Source organism: Geotrypetes seraphini, chromosome 3 (assembly GCF_902459505.1).
Source record: "Geotrypetes seraphini chromosome 3, aGeoSer1.1, whole genome shotgun sequence".
Lineage (NCBI taxonomy): Eukaryota > Metazoa > Chordata > Amphibia > Gymnophiona > Dermophiidae > Geotrypetes > Geotrypetes seraphini.
This window is the reverse complement of record NC_047086.1, coordinates 207,798,381-207,818,393: the sequence shown is the minus strand read 5'-3', so window position 1 is coordinate 207,818,393 and position 20,013 is coordinate 207,798,381. Positions and strand designations below refer to the sequence as shown.

General features: G+C 48.9%; 1 protein-coding gene across 1 annotated transcript in view; it reads left to right on the top strand.

Moving 5' to 3' along the window:
• TSPAN31 (tetraspanin 31) overlaps positions 1 to 20,013 on the top strand; it is a 91,516-nt gene that overhangs the window by 58,288 nt on the left and 13,215 nt on the right. Inside the window, exon 4 of the mRNA XM_033936508.1 lies at positions 5,294 to 5,422. Within this exon, the coding sequence (XP_033792399.1) occupies positions 5,294 to 5,422 (129 nt within the window). The remainder of the gene's footprint in view (positions 1 to 5,293; positions 5,423 to 20,013) is intronic.

Sequence of the window (20,013 nt, the reverse complement as noted above, 5' to 3'; positions counted from 1 at the left end):
TAAGCCTCCGGCGCAGGGCGCGTCCAAGCCTGCGCCGTCCTTTTGACAGTCTGCGCGGATGGGGCAGGTTCCCCTCCGCGTTCACGCCGGAACCCCTACCCATAGGGGGGTCGACTCCGGGCCTTTTATGCGGCTTGGACCAAGATAACATCCGACGCCTGGGTGCTCCGGACCGTCTCCGAGGGCTACTCTCAACTTCTGCGCTACGCTGCCGGAACAGCCACCGGGGCTCGCCCATACGATCGGACCCAGCTCCCCATCCTCCTGGAGGAGGCCAGGGCCTTGTTGAAGCTTCGGGCGGTGGAACCTGTACTCCCCGACCAGCGAGGGCGTGGGTTTTACTCCCGTTACTTTTTGGTCCCCAAAAAGACCGGGGACTTACGCCCCATTCTAGACCTCAGGAGGCTCAACAAGTTCCTGGTCCGGGAAAAGTTCCGGATGTTGTCGCTTCCGGTATTATACCCTCTCTTGGAGGAAGGGGACTGGATGTGCTCCCAGGATCTGAAGGAAGCGTATACCCATGTTCCGGTACATCCCGCCTTCCGCAAATTCTTGCGATTCCAGGTGGGCGAGCTCCACCTGCAGTACCGGGTCCTCCCCTTTGGCCTGGCTTCGTCCCCTCGAGTCTTCACGAAGTGTATGGTGGTAGTCGCGGCAGCCCTGCGGTCTCGGGGGCTTCAGGTCTTCCCCTACCTGGACGATTGGCTGATCAAGGGCCCGACCAGGGAGGGGGTTATCTCAGCAACCCGACAGTCTATCATCTTCCTTCAATGACTGGGCTTCGAAGTGAACTTTCCCAAGTCACAGTTGTGCCCGTCCCGATCACTTCAGTTTATAGGCGCAGTGCTGGACACTGTTCGCCTCCGTTCGTTCCTCCCACCTCCTCGGTAGGAGGCCCTGATTCGGTTGGGTCGTCTCGTTTCTCAACTGCCTGTGGTGTTGGCTCAGCGCATGATGATGCTTCTGGGCCACATGGCGTCTACGGTCCACGTCACTCCGTTCGCCAGACTGCACCTGAGAATTCCTCAGTGGACTCTGGCCTCTCAGTGGCGCCAGGAGTGCGATCCTGTCTCTTGTCGCATAACGGTGACTCCTTCTTTGAGACGTTCGCTCCGTTGGTGGACCGACTCTTCGAATCTTTCCGGGGGTTTGCTCTTTCTCGTCCCTCCACATCGCAAAGTTCTGACCACGGACTCCTCGGAGTACGCGTGGGGGGCCCACCTCGACGGTCTGCGGACCCAGGGCCTGTGGTCGGCGGAGGACCGACGCTGTCACATCAATGTGTTAGAGCTTCGTGCCATCTTTCTGGCGGCTCGAGCATTCTGCCACCTGCTCCGCGATCAGGTAGTCCTCGTGCGAACGGACAACCAGGTGGCCATGTACTATGTGAACAAGCAAGGTGGGACGGGCTCTTGGTCCCTCTGCCGGGAAGCTCTGCGCCTTTGGGAATGGGCGGTCTCCCAGAACATCTTCCTACAGGCGGTCTATATCCAGGGGGAACAGAACTGCTTGGCAGACAAACTCAGTCGGCTTCTCCAGCCGCACGAGTGGTCACTCAACTCCAGAGTCCTGCGCGAGGTCTTCGACCGCTGGGGGACTCCACAGGTGGATCTGTTTGCCTCCCCGGAGACTCGCAAACTACCCCTGTATTGTTCTCGGATGTACTCCCCGGATCGTCTAGAAGCGGATGCCTTTCTTCTCGACTGGGAAGGGAGGTTCCTTTATGCGTTCCCTCCTTTCCCCTGATCTTGAGGACGTTGGTTCATCTCAAATCATCCAGAGCCACTATGATTCTCATTGCGCCTCGGTGGCCTCGTCAACACTGGTTCTCCCTGCTTCTTCAACTCAGTATCAGGGAGCCTCTGCTTCTGCCTGTGTTTCCCTCTGCTATCTCAGAGTCGGGGTTCGCTGTTGCATCCCAATCTTCAGTCGTTACACCTGACCGCTTGGTTCCTTTCGGTGCGGGAAGTTTTGGAAGCCTCGCGCAAGGTCTCGACCAGGCTTTGTTATTCCCAGAAATGGACCAGGTTTTCCTCCTGGTGTTCCTCGCGTCATCTGGATCCGGATTCGGTCCTGGTGTCTTCGGTACTGGATTATTTGTTACATTTGTCTAATTCCGGCCTGAAGACGACATCTGTCCGGGTACATCTCAGTGCCATTTCGGCTTTCCATCGGCACTTGGACGGATGTTCTCTTTCGCTTCATCCTCTGGTGACGCGTTTCATGAAGGGTCTAATCAATGTTTGTCCCCCTCTGAAGCCTCCTCCTGTCGTTTGGGATTTGAATGTTGTCTTAGCTCAACTGATGAAACCTCCCTTTGAGCCTATCGACAAGTCTCTCCTGAAATTTCTTACTTGGAAAGTGGTATTTCTGATTGCCCTCACATCTGCTCGACGGATTAGTGAGCTGCAAGCTTTGGTTGCGGATCCGCCTTTCACTGTGTTCCATCATGACAAGGTGGTTCTCCGCACCCATCCTAAATTTTTACCTAAAGTTGTGTCTGATTTCCACCTCAATCAGTCCATTCTCCTTCCTGTGTTCTTTCCTAAGCTCCACTCCCATCCTGGCGAGACGGCACTCACACGCTTGACTGTAAGAGGGCATTGGCTTTTTATCTCCAACGTACCAGGTCTCATAGGAAGGTTCCTCAATTGTTTTTGTCCTTTGATCCTAATCGTTTAGGACATCCTGTTTCCAAGCGCACCTTGTCCAACTGGTTGGCTGCTTGTATTTCTTTTTGCTATGCTCAGGCTGGTCTTACGCTCCCGGGTCGAGTCATGGGGCATAAGGTCCGGGCGATGGCAGCTTCGTTTGCTTTCCTCCGATCTACTCCTATGGAGGACATATGTAAAGCTGCCACTTGGTCTTCGGTTCATACGTTCACCTCCCACTACTGTCTGGACACTTTGTCCAGAAGCGACGGCCGGTTTGGCCAGTCGGTGTTACGTAATCTGTTTTCCTAAATTGCCATCCTCCCACCTGCCCTTTTTTGGTTGGCTTGGAGGTCACCCACATGTGAGAATATGCTGCCTGCTTGTCCTAGGATAAAGCACAGTTACTTACCGTAACAGGTGTTATCCAGGGACAGCAGGCAGATATTCTCACAACCCGCCCGCCTCCCCGGAGATGGCTTCTTTGCTAGTTATGGACCTGAGGACCACGAGGTGGGATGCGCCCTCTAGTGGGCAAGAAGGCATGCACATGCGTGGTGCAGTGTAGCAAACTTGAAACTGCAATCAAGTTTGCTTGAAAAGCTGTCCGCGCTGGGGCTCCGTAGATGACGTCACCCACATGTGAGAATATCTGCCTGCTGTCCCTGGATAACACCTGTTACGGTAAGTAACTGTGCTTTTTGTTACATCGGTTTTTAGAATCCTAGTCCAATCCCTCGTACTAAGCCTGCTTGTCTACTGTAACATCGCCTATTTGGCAATTTCCCAAAAAAATATGCGACGCCTACAACTGTTGCAGAATGCGGCAGTCAGACTAATTTTTGGACTAAAAAAATTTGACCACGTGACACCCTACTACCGGCAGCTACATTGGCTGCCGATGAAGGCACGCGTAAAGTTCAAATTTGCCTGTTTCTACTTTAAAGCATTACACGGACTTGCCCCCAAATACATTACTGACCTTTTCTCCTTCTCAACCAACAGACACAAGAGAAGTTCACATTCCAACTTCGTTTCCCCCCCCAGTGAGAGGTTGCAAACTGAAAAAACACCATGAATTCCTTCTCTCACACCAAGCAGCATCATAGGGTAAAGACCTAGAACAATTACTTTCGCCCTCTACTTATGAGGAATTTAGGAAACGTCTAAAAACACACCTGTTCCCTAAAACATCTTGACAACTGATCCACTTATCTCTTTCCTCTCAATAGCGACCTACTGTCCTTTTGATCACTTTTCTCCTCAACAATGAATTTCCTGTCTAATTACTTCTCTTTCTTCTTCCCCTCTTTAAGTCAGTCAATTTGTACCTTTGCTTAATCTTTTGTAAACCGCATAGAACTTCACAGTATTGCGGTATATAAGCTGTTATTATTATTATTATTATTATTTTCTCTTGGAAAAGTAACTCTTTATATTTGTATCAAGAATTTTTCACATTATCACACAACACTTATTATGATTTACAACATCTTAAATAGACAGCAGAGAGGGAGAGAAGAGGTGTAACATAGATATGATAAAGTAACAGGACATTAGGTAGGTAAGGGTGAAAAACTTGAGGAAAACTTGCATCTGCATTCAGAAAAGGTGCAAGCAACTGATTGGGCATGAGGGGTGTGATAAGTAAGTCTTTTATTATAAGCAGCTAATATTAGTCCTTGAGTGTATGCCTAGTTAGTTGCCCCTTCCATTAAAGGCTTGGGGAACAGCCAGGTTTTCACCTGCTTTCTGAAGTAGAGGCTTCACGTAACACAAGCCTTTGTGGGAGTGTGGGGAAGGCTCATTGGCGGTTGTTCTATCACATGATTGGTTGTGGAGATGATGTGGTTGGGGATGCTTTTTGGAAGGACTTTAGAGACAGGGGTGAGCAACCTTGGTCCTTGAAAGCCGCAACCCAGTTTGAATTTCAGTATTCCCCCAGTGAATATGCATGAGTTCTATTTGCATGCATTGCCTCCATTTGTATACATATCAAGGAAATCCTGAAAACCCAACTGGGTTGTAGCCTGTGAGGATCAAGGTTGCCCTCTCCTGTGCTAGGAGATGTATTCTGACCCATTTCCATTAAGGGTCTTGAAAATTAGAGACTATATTAAATTTTAGCCCTGAATTGTACCAGTGCCCTGTGGCAAAGACCCCACATTTAAACCACTTGGACAAGAAAGTATTCTGGGGCGATGATCTGTGCATAAATTGCAGCCCATTAATCTTACATGGTGCAGTACTGGCATATGGTCCTTCAGCTGAGTCTCTGAACTGAAAGGAAGCTCAGGAGTGGAAGGCATGAGATGAAAGTGAAAGGGATAGACTCGGGAGTAATCTAAGGAAAAGGTGGTACTGTATATGTGTAGAGCAGCCTCCCAGTGGAGGCAGTGGAGAACCAAACTATTTCTGAATTCAAGAAAGCTTCCAGAAAGCACATAGAACATCCTACGGGAGAGGAAGAGATTGTGGATAAGACCATATGGTGTTTATCTGTTGTCATTTTCTGTATAATTCGGCAGGTTCACTCAGACTGGTAACTATTATGCCTGTAAGATTATCTTGATGTTCAGGTGGTATTTGCATTGTGTGGTATCTCCTAATTGGCCTTTTTTTGTTGTTGTTATTGATGGCAGGAAAAATTGCTAAATGCCACTTGGGCAAGTATGACAAACCAGACAAAGGAGGATCTGGAAAAGCAGCTGAACTGCTGTGGGCTGTTAAATGACATGAATATACAGAAGGAACGTACCACGTGCCGTGCGGTGAGTGGAGAACGTCACCCACTTCAGGATTCTGTAAATGCTCATTTGTCTAGTATAGCGAAGAGCCTGCACACAGACTTGCGCTCGTGAACTTGTCTTATAAACTTTGCTTTCCATAACGTATATCCTTCATGTAGATTTTGCAGATTGCAGTAATTTGAGCTCTCCAAATGCTTAGGAGAGTTTGACCTAGACAGCAAACTTTTAAATTTTGCATAGCAATTCCATGCCCTCCCCCCCCCCCCAAAAAAAAAAAAGTGAAACACGAATCACAGAGCTTAGTGACCTAGTAATAAAGCCTCAGCCTACCTATGTGTACACCAGACATACCATTTAAATGCTAGGACAAATTACTAAAATAGCTAGTAACCCTTTTAAACCACCAGATCAAGAAAAATATTCATTAGATATCGCTGACAGTAAATATGAAACAACCTTAAACCCTCTCTACTCTCTTCTCAGCTTTGATTTTGCTAGAGCACTTTTTCCTGCCAAGAGTAATGAATCATTATCATTGCCTAATGTCAGGGACTCTTGCAGAAATTCCTTTTCTTTTTTTTTTTTTTTTTTGTTCATTTGAAATAAAGTAACGTATATACTTGAATATAAACCGGGATTTTTGGGCCCAAAAATTGGCCCAAAAATGGGAGTCCCGGTTTATATTCGGGTCATCCCCCAGTGACCACCCAAAACCCTCCCAGACTTCCAGAGGCCTACCTTAGGCCGGGACAAGAGGGATCCCTCCCGTCTCCTGCCCTGGCCGATACTAATAATTACCACCCTCCCTCCTTCCCTCCCTTGCGTACCTCTTCCCTGGTGGTCCAGCGTGTATGCGCAGAAATCCTCCTTTGTAAACGTAGTAGTCAGCTGCACACCCGGGCCGGCACGCAGGAGCAAGCTTTTTGTGCTCCCGGCCGGCCCTGCACCGCTCCTTGATAGGCTACCGCGAGAACCGCAAATCCCGCGGCAGCCTATCAAGGAGCAGTGCAGGGCTGGCCGGGAGCACGAAAAGCTAGCTCTTGCGTGCCGACCCGGGTACACCGCTGATTACTATGTTTACAAAGGATAATTTCAGCGCATACACGCTGGACCACAAGGGAAGAGATATGCGAGGGAGGGAAGGAGGTAGGGTGGTAATTATTAGTGTCGGCCAGGGCAGGAGACGGGAGGGATCCCTCCTGTCCAGGCCTACCACTAGGTGGTTTCAGTTAAGGGGAATGGTTACCATAATCTGCTGGCTTGGTTAGAGGGCAGAAGGGAGTACGGGACAGTCAAGCCATTGTGACATCACTGATGATGTTGGCTCTTTTTAGAGGGAAGAGGGTATAGGGAAGAAAGGTGGAACAGTGTACAGAGCCTGGCAGGGAGGGGGCTTGATTCACACCATGGTAGGGAATAGGACTGAGTGCAGGGCAGGGAGGAAAGGGGGCTGGGTGCAGAACTTGGCAGGGAGGGGGGCTGAGTGCAGAACCTGGCAGGGCAGGACACTTGACTATTGAGCTGCTCAACTTGTATTCAAGTCAACCATTTTTCCTCCTTTTTGGGGGGGAATGGGGGTCTCGACTTATATTTGGATCAACTTATATTTGAGTATATACGATAAGCTGCAGTCTATTTGATGGGATGTGAACTTGGTACTTTTACACACAGCATGAAATGGTGTGGTAGCTGTGTTAGTCCACTTTTTAATATAAATAAAACTGAACAAAAAAAAAAAATATATTTTTTAATGCATGTTTGATTTAGCTTTTGAAGGCAATATCACCTTTTCAGATCAGAAAAGAGCCAAGTTGATTTTTCAAAGCAATTTAGCCAAGCAGAAATAACTTCTAACCAGTTAAATCATATGTTTGATGCTAATTGGTCATTTTCACAAACTGATTAAGGGCTAGATTCACTAAAGTCAGCGATTGTCAGTAAACCTGTTTTTACTGGTTTAGCAGCAATCGCTGCTAATCGACCTGATTCACAAAATGGCCCACTGCATGGTTTTTCCCTCGATTGTCCATTTTCTGATCTGGCCATTCAAATTAATGAAACTCCATTCAAAATAGCCAGGCGATTGATTCACTTACATCGCTTGGCTATTTAGCAACGGGTTTTACCGATCCTAAAACCCGATTGCTGCCTGATTTTGTTTGTTTTCTTTTTTTGCAATGACACAGATATTTTGCATGTATTACACACGCAAGATATCTGCCCAATAAAAAAGAAAAGAAAAAAGTCTCCCGACAGCCCTACCCAATGACCCACAACAAAGTGCCTCCTCCCTCCCTCCCTGAACTAAAAAAATGGCAGGAGGGATTCCCACTCCCTCCTGCCACCAGGCGCTCCCCCCCACACCGAACTTAAATATGGCAGGAGGGATGCCCACTCCCTCCTGCCAGCGGAGGCCACCCTCCATCAGCCCCCCCCCGCCCTCCTCCTCCATGGTACCTTTAGTCAGGAGCAGGAGGGGTGCTCAGTCAGTCCCTTCTGCTCCTCCAATGGCCGCCATCTGCAGTGCAGGCCTTAGGCCCCTCCCTGGTGCATCATCTCATGCATGGGGAGGGGCCTAAGGCCCTGATGGGCTCAGATGTCTCTAGCCCCTCCCCATGGTCAGGGTCTTGGGTGTCTGAGCCAATCAGGGACTCCCTTAGGCTCCCTCTGTATCCCAGATACAAAACGGAGGAGCCTTAGGCTCTTTATCCAGTATACAGAGGGAGCCTAAGGGAGTTCCTGATTGGCTCAGACTCCTAAGACTTTGCCCAAAGGGAGGGGCTTGAAGCATCTGAGCCAATCAGGGACTTAAGCCTCTGCCTGTGTTTGTCAGGGGGTGTTAGGGGAGGGCTGGCGGTGGGGGATTAATTTTATTTATTTTTTTTTTTTTAAATGGGACAGATATTTTTTTGTGTAATAGACGCAAAATATCTGTGCCATTAAAAAACAAAACAAAACACAAAACTGGCAGAAGCCCTGATAGCTGTTTCCCCTGTCACTACTGTTAGGGCTCTGTGCACATCTCAATCGCTCACTAAGCAACTGAGTCGGTGGGTTTGCATGCAAGCTTAATAGTGAATCAATCACTGTTGGAAAATTGGCCAACAGCGATTGAGTCGCTGTTGTTAGTGAATCTAGCCTTGAGTGTTGCTGAAAATAACTGGTTAGCCCTGATTTCAAAACTGACTATTTTGGGGGTGCTCTTGGGGTGGGGTTGGCACTTGGCCCATTAAGTGCCACTATTCAACACTTAACCAGCCAAGGTAACAACACAAAAGTCATCCTGAATATTGAACTTAACCAGCTATACTTGGCTGGCTCTAAAAACCTGGAAATTCAATGCCAAAGCCCAGACATGGCCTAGCATTGAATTTCCAGGCATAAAGCTGGCGTAGGTCAGCAAAAGGTTGAGTGTTGCTAGCTGAATATCAACCTCAGAATGAAAAATCCTTGTATTACCCCAGTAGTTGGCTAGTACTTGCTTAATTTATTCCTGACCCTGCTTAGACTCTTATTAAAACCCTACTTCTTTCACAGGTGGTGTTTAACTAACTAACTAGCTAAACACCATGTGGTGCTTTGCAGAGAAATGCTCTACAACTGCAATTTCATATGAATTCTCATCATGTTTCAAAATAACAGGACCCTTTTTTTCTTTCTAAAATAAATAGTTGGGTGCACAATAATAAAACTTGGCTCACAAATAGATGTATGATAAAGCTGTAAAATGGTCATGCAACAAATGTGATAAATATTCTTTGTAAACCTCATATAAAGAAAGAAGTTTTAAACATCATGGGCTCCTTTAACAAGGCCACGCCAGGAATCGGGTGTAAAAAGAGCCCTATATGAATAAATAAAGCCGATAAATATAAACACTAAGGGGCTCATAATCGCACACAAAAAAGGTCCAAAAACCAGCCTAAGTCAGTACTTTGATGATCAAAATGACAGGTTGTCCAAGTAACGATAATCAAACCGGTTTTAGACGTATTTAAAACCAGCTTAGGCCTTTTCAGTGCTGCTGTATGCCCAGAGTCAAAAGGGGTGTTTTTGGAGGAGTGGATAGGGATGGATGTGGGCTGACCTAGACTTGGTCGTCTGGCAGCCATAACCAAAAAACTTTGACAGGTTGCCAGACGGAACCTAAATGTTTTGACTTAGAAGAAAGTCAAAACAGGTATAAGTTCTGAATCGGGCCACTGAGCTGATCGCTGTTGCCACGATCAGCTCAGCAGCCCAGGCAGCCCGTCTCCCTGCACCCGTAACAATCGCAGAAGGAGAAATGTCTAATCTACCCCTTCTGGGCCACCTAGCCCACCCCCCGGACCTCACCCCATACCCTCCTCTAACCTTTTTTGATGGCTGGATAGATGGGTCTTCTGGCCGACCGACAGGCCCACCTTTGTCTGAGTGGTGGGCCTGTCCCTTCCCAGTGCATTGTGGGATGCTCCGGGGAGGGGCCTTAGGTACCTGGGCCAGCTGGAATCTTAGGTTGGCCCACGTGCCTAAGGCCTCTCTTATGGGCTTTCCCTGGTGCATCCCACAATGCACCAGGAAGGACCAGGCCCACCATTCAGACGAAGGGGTGGGGGATCCGGGTGGGGATGAAGGACGGGGGTGGACTGGCGATGAAGTTGCGATTGTGTGGGGATTTTGGGGGGTGGCGGCAGGAGAGATGGCCAATCTCTCCTGCTGCAAAGTGTCGGGGGGGGGGGAGAGGTGTGCTGCAAGTGGCGGTAGGAGAGATTGGGCATCTCTCCTGCTGTAATCATTGGGGGGATGGGGGGGAGGCATCCACAATTTTCTAACCGGCATTGTTTATGACTGACGCTGGTTAGAGAATCATGCTCTTAGGCAAAGGACTGGCCCCTCCTTCACCTAAAAGGTCTTGTTTTGGGCATTTGGGACTTGGGCAATTTTTTGGTCAGGAATATGTTGTAAGCATACACATAGTGGCGATCTGGGTGATTAAACTGCTGAATGTACAGGTAGGCCATTCTCAACCCCCCCCCCCCCACACACACACACACACATTTTGGACGTTTCCGTGCTACCTACTTATTATATGGACTTATGCCCCTCTAAGGGGTCTTTTTTACTAAACTGTAGCATAAAGGGGCCTTAAGAGAGTCTTTCCTGTGTGCTAAGGTCATTTTTCCCAGTGGCTGGAAAATGGCCAATTTTTCCCTATTTTCCGAATTAATGGCCATGTGCTAGTTTTGCCATAAACTCATGGCCATTAAAGAAAAATTAGCACATGAGCCTCTACTGCCTCCTATTTTGTAGGTGGAAAGAAACCCCCCCCCCCCATACTAATCAATTAGAGTGTGGCAGTTCTCCATGTGCTAACTGATTAGTGCTCATTCTCCTCTCCCCAGATACGCCTCCTTTCAGAAAAATAAACTTTTTATTTTCCATGCACATTTTATAGAAGTGTCCATTTACCATGCAACACCAGAGCACATCCTGTAGTAAGTGCTTTTAACCTGTAGTAAAGACCCCTAAAAATGTTATGCTCAAAATCAGCTTTTTGGCATGACTTCACCCAGCTCCTTTATCAGTCAGTAGTGTCCAAGACAGCAAGCCTAATTGCAGTATGCCCCTAGGTAAGGATAAAATTTATACATTCTAATATGGAAATCTTACCAGAGCTCCTTGTTAACTTTATTAATATTGGCTTATCAGCTACAGATGCTTTATAATAACTTAGTTAACCAGATATCACAACCTTCTGATTTTTCTTTAGATGATTTTATTTCGCAGTTAAGTCAGTATACCATCTATACAAAAATATACTTTTTACCTCATAAAAGCTACTTTTTAATGCTTATGACACTACTGGATCAGCTGTAATAGCCATTATCCCAGGACAAGCAGGCAGATATTCTTAACGCATGGGTGACGTCACCGAAGGAGCCCCGGGACGGACACTTTTAACTAGAAAGTTCTAGTTGGCCGCACCGCACATGCGCGGGTGCCTTCCCGCTCGACGGAAGAGAGCGTGGTCCCCAGTTTCTTCATTTCCGCGGAGCGAAGAAGACGCATGTATTTTTCAACAGCCGTTGAAATATCTGATTTTGCCTTCCCGCTCGCGTTTTTGTCTTCCTTTTTCTTCTTTTACCTTCGGGTTTCTTTTTCGTTTTAAATTCCAAAAAAAACAACTTTGTTTTCTCTTTATTTTTGGAACCGGCCCCGGCGGGGCCTGTTGTCACCATACAGGCCTCCGGTTTTGATTTTGCGGAGGCCGTGTTTCCCTTCATGCCCCCTCAGCCGGGCTTTAAGAAGTGCCAGCGGTGTGCACGCCCGATATCTCTCACTGACCCGCACAATTGGTGCCTACAGTGCCTGGGTCCAGAGCATCGGGCTGACACCTGCACCCGCTGTGCTACTCTTAAAAAACGTACATTAAAAAATAGACAGATCCAACAAAATATTCTTTTCGGCACCGGATCTGCCATGGAATCAGCCGCGCCGTCAACGGCATCGCAAAAGTCGGCACCGACTACTTCGACACCGCCTGATCCTTCCTCGGGGTCGCTGGCACCAGGTAAGCCGGCTAAGAAGCCTTCCACTTCCCTTGAGCGCCCTCCTGCCACACTGGCGACGCCGGTCCTCCCGGCATCACGCCGACCCCGCAAACGCTCCGCCCCGATTTTGGTGAGTGCCTTGTCATCGGCCTCCTCATCGCCGGGGCATGGAGCGGCACCTATGGTACCGAAAAAGAAAAAAGCGGTACCGGTGCCCCCTCTGGACGACCGCATTGCGGCCATACTCCAAACCCAACTGCAGGAGCAACTACAACAACAATTCCAGCACTTGTTGCCCACACTGTTGGCCCCACTCCTTTCGGTGCCGGACCGGCCCGAGCCTCGCACCACACCACCGGTGTCGACACCATCGGTACCGTTGAACACCTCCATGCCAGTACTCGCGGCTGAACCACTTCATCCTCCGGTGCAACCACGCTCTGATGCCGACCCTACCCGACATCGAGACTGACACCAGTCCCCCCGAGACCAGGACCGGCACCGATCTTCCTCCCCCGGTACCGTCTCGATGCGCTCTGGCAAATCCCTCTCTAAGACTCGCCATACTGAGCCATCCGCACCACCGTCCCGTCCCGCGCATACCGACGTCAGGGACCCGGACTTATGGGAAGAATCCCCACCCGGTACCGAGAATGAGGCTTCATCAACGGACGAGGAACCATCGATGGTCGATACCAGTTCCAAACCTGAACAGTCCTCATTCACAAAATTTCTACGAGAAATGTCGGCAGCTCTGTCTATCCCTTTGGAGTCCGACTCTAAGAAGTCCCAGGCTTTCCTTGACGCCCTGGACTTCGAACAACCCCCCAAATAATTTTTAAAGTTACCCGTCCACGACATCTTACGGGAAACTTTTTACAAAAATTGGGAAAACCCTCTCACGGTACCGGGTGCACCTCGAAAACTGGATAGTTTATATAGGGTCATTCCTATCCCGGGGTTCGACAAACCTCAACTACCCCATGAATCCCTTCTAGTGGAGTCCACTTTAAAGAAAACCCAGGGCTCCAGTGTTTATGCCTCTACTCCTCCTGGCAGAGAGGGCAGAACGATGGATAAATTTGGCAAGCGCCTTTATCAGAATTCCATGCTTGCCAACAGAGCTAATAATTACACCTTCCACTTCTCCTTCTATATGAAGCATTTGGTGCAACAACTCTCCTCCTTCCAAAAGTACATCCCTGAACGCAAGGTCCCGGTTTATCAACAACAACTTTCCAGTTTGCTCCAACTCAGGAAATTTATGGTGCGCTCCATTTATGACTCTTTTGAGCTGACCTCTCGAGCATCTGCCATGGCTGTTGCCATGAGGCGCTTGGCCTGGCTGAGAGTTTCTGACCTCGATATTAATCACCAAGACCACCTAGCCAACGCACCTTGTCTTGGTGATGAACTCTTTGGGGAGTCCCTGGACTCAAGTACCCAGAAACTCTAGGCACACGAGACCAGGTGGGATACCCTGATCAAACCTAAGAAGAAAACTCCTCCTGCTCGCCCCTACAAACAGCAGTCTTCCTATCAACGCAGGTTCTCGGCCAGACCTCTCAACCCGCCTCAACAACAACAGTCTCGCCGGCCTCGTCAGCAGCACCAGACTCAGGCACGTTCACAGTCTCACCCACCGACCAAGCCTCTCCCGCAGTCAAAACCATCTCAGCCCTTTTGACTCTTTTCTCCAGGGCATAGCCAGTCTCCCACCATCCTTGCCTCTTCCTCAGCCGATAGGAGGACGTCTTCAACTCTTCCTCAACCGTTGGGAGGTCATCACATCAGACCTGTGGGTCCTCAACATCATTCGCCACGGCTACTCTCTCAATTTCCAGACTCTTCCACCGGACAATCCTCCCATAGAGTCTGTTTCTCACTCCTCTCAATCCCCCCTCCTCCTGAGGGAGGTCCAATCCCTCCTTCTTCTCAATGCCATCGAAGAGGTACCCCCAGACAAAGGGGTCGGGGATTCTACTCCCGCTACTTCCTGGTTCCCAGAAGACAGGAGACCTCCGTCCCATCCTCGATCTCCGGAACCTCAACAAGTGTCTGGTCAAGGAAAAGTTCAGAATGCTCTCCCTTGCCACGCTTTACCCGCTTCTCTCTCAACACGACTGGCTATGTTCCCTAGACCTCAAAGAGGCCTACACTCACATTCCAATCCATCTGACTTCACGTCGCTACCTCCGATTTCAGGTACAGCACCGCCACTATCAGTACAAAGTGCTACCCTTTGGCCTCGCATCATCACCCAGGGTGTTCACCAAGTGCCTTATTGTGGTGGCGGCCTTCCTCAGGTCTCACAACCTCCAGGTGTTCCCGTACTTGGACGATTGGTTGGTGAAAGCTCCTACGTCTCCGCTTGTGCTGCAAGCCACACAACACACCATCTCTTTCCTCCATCTCCTGGGGTTCGAGATCAACTACCCCAAGTCGCATCTGCTTCCCACACAGCGACTTCAATTCATTGGAGCAGTTCTGGACACCACTCTGATGAGGGCGTTTCTTCCCGCCGACCGACAACGGACCCTGCTCCATCTCTGTCGTCAGGTGCTCCTTCATCACTCCATCCCAGCTCGGCAGATGATGGTCCTCCTAGGCCACATGGCCTCGATGGTCCATGTACTTCCTCTGGCACGACTCCACCTCAGGACACCTCAGTGGACTCTAGCCAACCAATGGTCACAGACCTCGGATTCTCTTTCTCATCCCATCTCTGTGACATCGTCTCTTCAGCAATCTCTTCAATGGTGGTTGAACTCCTCAAATCTTTCCAGGGGTCTACTCTTTCATCTGCCCCCTCACTCCATGACCATCACCACGGATGCCTCCCCCTATGCGTGGGGAGCTCACCTGGGAGATCTTCGCACTCAGGGTCTCTGGACCCCTCAGGAGCATCTACATCACATCAATTTCCTGGAACTCAGAGCCATGTTCTATGCTCTCAAAGCCTTCCAGCACCTTCTCTACCCTCAGGTCCTTCTTCTGTGCACAGACAACCAGGGCGCCATGTAGTACATAAACAAGCAAGGCAGCACCGGATCTCCCCTCCTCTGTCAGGAGGCCATCCGCATCTGGTCCTGGGCCACGGCCCACAGTCTCTTCCTCAAGGCTGTATATATCCAGGGCGAACAGAACTCCCTGGCCGACATAGAAACATAGAAACATAGAAATAGACGGCAGATAAGGGCCCACGGCCCATCCAGTCTGCCCACCTTAATGTCCCTCCCCTACCTTTGCCCTGTGAATAGATCCCATGTGCCGATCCCATTTTGCGTTAAAATCAGGCACGCTGCTGGCCTCAATCACCTGTAGTGGAAGACTATTCCAGCGATCAACCACTCTTTCAGTGAAAAAGAATTTCCTGGTGTCACCTCGTAGTTTCCCGCCCCTGATTTTCAACGGATGCCCTCTTGTTGTCGTGGGTCCCTTGAAAAAGAAGATATCTTCCTCCGCCTCGATGCGGCCCGTAAGATACTTGAACGTCTCGATCATGTCCCCCCTCTCTCTGCGCTCCTCGAGCGAGTATAGCTGTAATTTGTCAAGCCGTTTTTCGTATGGTAGATCCTTGAGTCCCGAGACCATCCGGGTGGCCATTCTTTGCACCGACTCCAGTCTCAGCACATCCTTGCGATAATGCGGCCTCCAGAATTGCACACAGTATTCCAGGTGGGGCCTCACCATGGATCTATACAATGGCATAATGACTTCCGCCTTACGACTGACGAAACCCCTTCGTATGCAGCCCATGATTTGTCTTGCCTTGGACGAAGCCTGCTCCACTTGATTGGCAGACTTCATGTCCTCACTGATGATTACCCCCGACAATCTCAGCCGCATCCTTCAACCTCACAAGTGGACTCTGGATCCTCCCACACTCCGCTCCATCTTTGCGCGCTGGGGCACTCCGCAAGTGGACCTATTTGCAGCTCCTCACAACCATCAGCTGCCCCAGTTCTGTTCCAGACTCTTCTCTCCTTACCGTCTGGCCCCGGATGCATTCCTGCTCGACTGGACGGATCGGTTCCTCTATGCCTTTCCTCCACTACCTCTGATGTTGCGGACATTGTTCAAACTCCGCAGAGATAGAGCCACCATGATTCTCATCGCTCCGACGCTGGCCTCAAATCTACCTCAATCAGAGTCCACCTCAGTGCCATCACTGCGTTTCATGAGCCTATCCTCGGAAAACCTCTCACGGCTCATCCCCTGGTTTCCCGGTTCATGAGAGGCCTTTTCAATGTCAAACCACCGCTGAAGCCTCCTCCAGTCGTCTGGGACCTGAACGTGGTTCTCTCAGCCCTCATGAAACCTCCATTTGAGCCTCTTGCCACAACTTCACTCAAATTTCTGACATGGAAGGTGCTTTTCCTCATTGCCATCACCTCTGCCAGGAGGGTTAGTGAACTACATGCACTGGTTGCTGACCCACCTTTCACGGTTTTTCACCATGACAAGGTAGTTCTGCGTACCCATCCTAAATTTCTTCCCAAGGTGGTCTCGGACTTCCACCTCAACCAATCCATTGTGTTACCTGTCTTTTTCCCTAAGCCCCATTCTCATCCTGGGGAACAGGCATTACACACGCTGGACTGTAAGCGTGCCCTTGCATACTACCTTGACCGTACCAGGGCTCACCGCTCGTCCCCTCAGCTCTTTTTGTCCTTCGACCCTAACCGTCTAGGTCGCCCTGTCTCTAAACGGACGCTTTCTAACTGGCTTGCTGTCTGCATTGCGTTCTGTTATGTTCGGGCCGGTCTCTCACTGGAAGGTGCTGTCACGGCCCACAGGGTCAGAGCTATGGCTGCTTCTGTGGCTTTCCTCCGCTCCACGCCCATCGAGGAGATCTGCAAAGCTGCCACTTGTTCCTCAGTTCACACATTCACTTCTCACTACTGTCTGGATGCCTTCTCCAGACGGGATGGGCACTTCGGCCAATCTGTGTTACAAAATTTGTTTTCCTAATGGCCAACCATCCCTCCTCCCTCTCTGTTAGCTTGGAGGTCACCCATGCATTAAGAATATGCTACCTGCTTGTCCTGGGATAAAGCACAGTTACTTACCGTAACAGGTGTTATCCAGGGACAGCAGGCAGATATTCTTACGACCCACCCTCCTCCCCGGGTTGGCTTCTTAGCTGGTTTATCTTAACTGGGGCCCACGCTCTCCTCCGTCGAGCGGGAAGGCACCCGCGCATGCGCGGTGCGGCCAACTAGAACTTTCTAGTTAAAAGTGTCCGTACCGGGGCTCCGTCGGTGACGTCACCTATGTGTTAAGAATATCTGCCTGCTGTCCCTGGATAACACCTGTTAAGGTAAGTAACTGTGCTTTGTGGCATGAAGAATGGCATGATTGAGAGCCTCTGGTCTTTGTAAGGATCCCCATGACTAATTAACAGATGCTTCATGCATTGGAGATATCCTTAATTTGAGAGACATATTTTTTTACTTTGCTAATTCATCCACTATAAAAGAACTTTCCTCATTTCCCAGACCTTGGAGCACAGACTTTCACAGAGGTACAAATTCTCCTTATAGGAAACTGTATACCAACATTTCCAACAATTTTATCCAAGGAATTGGTACCATCCATATGTTAGGTGGCTTCCCAAGACTTATGCTTTGTGACAGAGAACCTGAGAAATAAAGCAGTAATCAGTTTTGCCTGCAGCACCTTTTAAAACCAGACCTGGTTTTGTCTTCCAGTAAGAAGCAGAATTCATTTTTTCAAAGAGACATGTAATTCCATAATCAGACAGAAGGGTGCTGTGGATTATGAATCGGGGCTACAAAATATTGTCCTCAAACATTCCTCTCTTCCACCTAACCTCTAACAAATTCCAATCTTCAGGCCATCATGTGTACAACTACTGGCTACAGAATTAGATCTATTAATCCAGAACAATGCGGAGGAAAAGGAAGAGCAAATTATTCTACTCAAGATTTTTCCTTCTCTCTAAAATGTCAGGAGGCATCAGACTGATCCTTGACCTCTGGAGCCTCAAATGTATTTATTTTTTAACATAAGATTCAGACTGAATTCTTATGTGGAATGGAACAAAACTGCTTTTGTTGGTGGAAATTGGGCCCACATAGGCAGTGAATTGGGCTTTCTAGAGGCCTCTCCCTAGATATGCAGAGCTTTTCTTCAGCCTCATGATCTGTTTTTCTTATTTGATATGCCCATATTAACACTGCTTTCTCTGACTCTCCCTGCTACAGCTGGAGACCTTCACCATCCCCTTATCAGTTAGTAACTGAAGGAGAGAAACATTTCTTTTTTCCATGTAAGTGCATGTGTGACCCTGGCCAGGTTCTATATATGTGTGCATGTTTTGACTGGTCATCTCAGTCAGGTCCTGCCCCACCTGGGTTGGGTTGGGCTGGGCTGGGCAGAGCAGAGCAGGAGTATAACTGCACTGTGCACCGGCATTTTCTTAGGGGAGCTTCTTGTAGCTATTTTTTCTTTGGCTTTTTGCTCTGATATCCCATCTCTGTGCACTGTGGAGATATAGCTGCAAGTTTCTGCAGGCTAGATCCTTTGTTGCACCCCCCCCCCCCCCATGCATAGGAGGCTAGAGACTGCCATGAATACTGTCCATCTGAAATCAGAAGTTGTGTGAACTGATTACTCCCATCCCAGGCCTACCAGCAGCTTAAATGTTTTATCGACCAAAGAGGCGACATCGCAGGCTTGCTCTGGGACCTTCCTCCAACTGAGTCCCTCCTTCCAATGCAACTTCCGGCAAAGCCAGAAGTTAATCAGGAGGGAGGTATTCAGCCAGCAGAAGGTCCCAGAGTAGGCCTGCAATGTTGCCTCTTCGGTCGATGAAGCTTCTAAGATGTTGGTAGGCCTGGGGTGGGAGTAATCAGTTCAAGTTTTATTTATATTTGATTAATCGCTTAATTAAAATTATTTCTAAGCGAATTACAATGTATACACAACCTTCTGTATTAGTTGACATCTTTTATCAGTATTTTATTCAAATCTCACAACCATACTTTATTAATGCATCTCTGTGGTTATGTACATTATGTTACCTTTTTCTTAGAGTGTGTGAATACCTTTTATGATACCTTGAAATAATTAACACTATTAGAAATATTAGTACTGTAATTTCATTTCTCACATTGTCTTGTTATTCAAAAGAATTTTTGAGTCAGGGCGTACATTATTGGCCCTGACAAATTTGTTTCACTCTATATAGTCATCAACTGTGGCCCAAATAGTCCACCTAGGAAATCACTCGCATTGCTAACTGAATACACAGGTAGGTTACTTCACCTCTGATTGCAATCTCTAATTTCACAACATGGATATTGAAAGCAGTGGCATGGTAAGAGGGAGGCAGTCCGCCCTGGGTGCCATGTTGTGGAGGTGCTGGCACCCCTCCTCCTCTCTGCCCCTGTCTCTTCCTACTCCTTCCCTTCCCCCACGCTCCCCCTTCCCTTTCCCCATCCCTCTAGTTCACCGCCGCAAGCAACAAGAACTTCAACATGCTCCTCGCGGCCTCGTCATCTCTCCTGCTGACGTCTCTTCTGGGTGCCACACATAGGAAATAACGTCAGCGGAAGAGACGACGGGGTTGCGAGGAGCATGTTGAAGTTGTTGCTCACGGCGGTAAACGATTAGAGATACAGGGAAAAGGAAGGGGGGCGCGTGGCAGGGGAATTGGGGAGGGAAGGGTGCCACCGCCCCAGACGCCTCTCACTCTCGCTACGCCACTGATTGAAAGCTAACGGATTGTTTCAAGTTCCAGACTCTCAGGAAGTAAAAGGCATTATTCTGGCTTCAAGGAAAGGTTGCACTGAAGAAGACAGACTTGCTGTCAGCTACCATTCCAGAATTAGAATGATGAACGTAATTTTAGTAGTCTGTTTTCTAGTTGTCACCTGGCAGCGCTGGCAGCCTACTATGGCAAGCTTATCTCCATCCAACCATGGGTGCACCAGTTCATGAAAGGAATTTCCATGCCAGACAGCCTCTTCAGAAGCTGCGTCTTCTTTGGGATCTCGGCGTTTTTTCTTTGCTTAATCTTTACAATCGTCATTTGAGCCAGTGTCCTAAGCTACC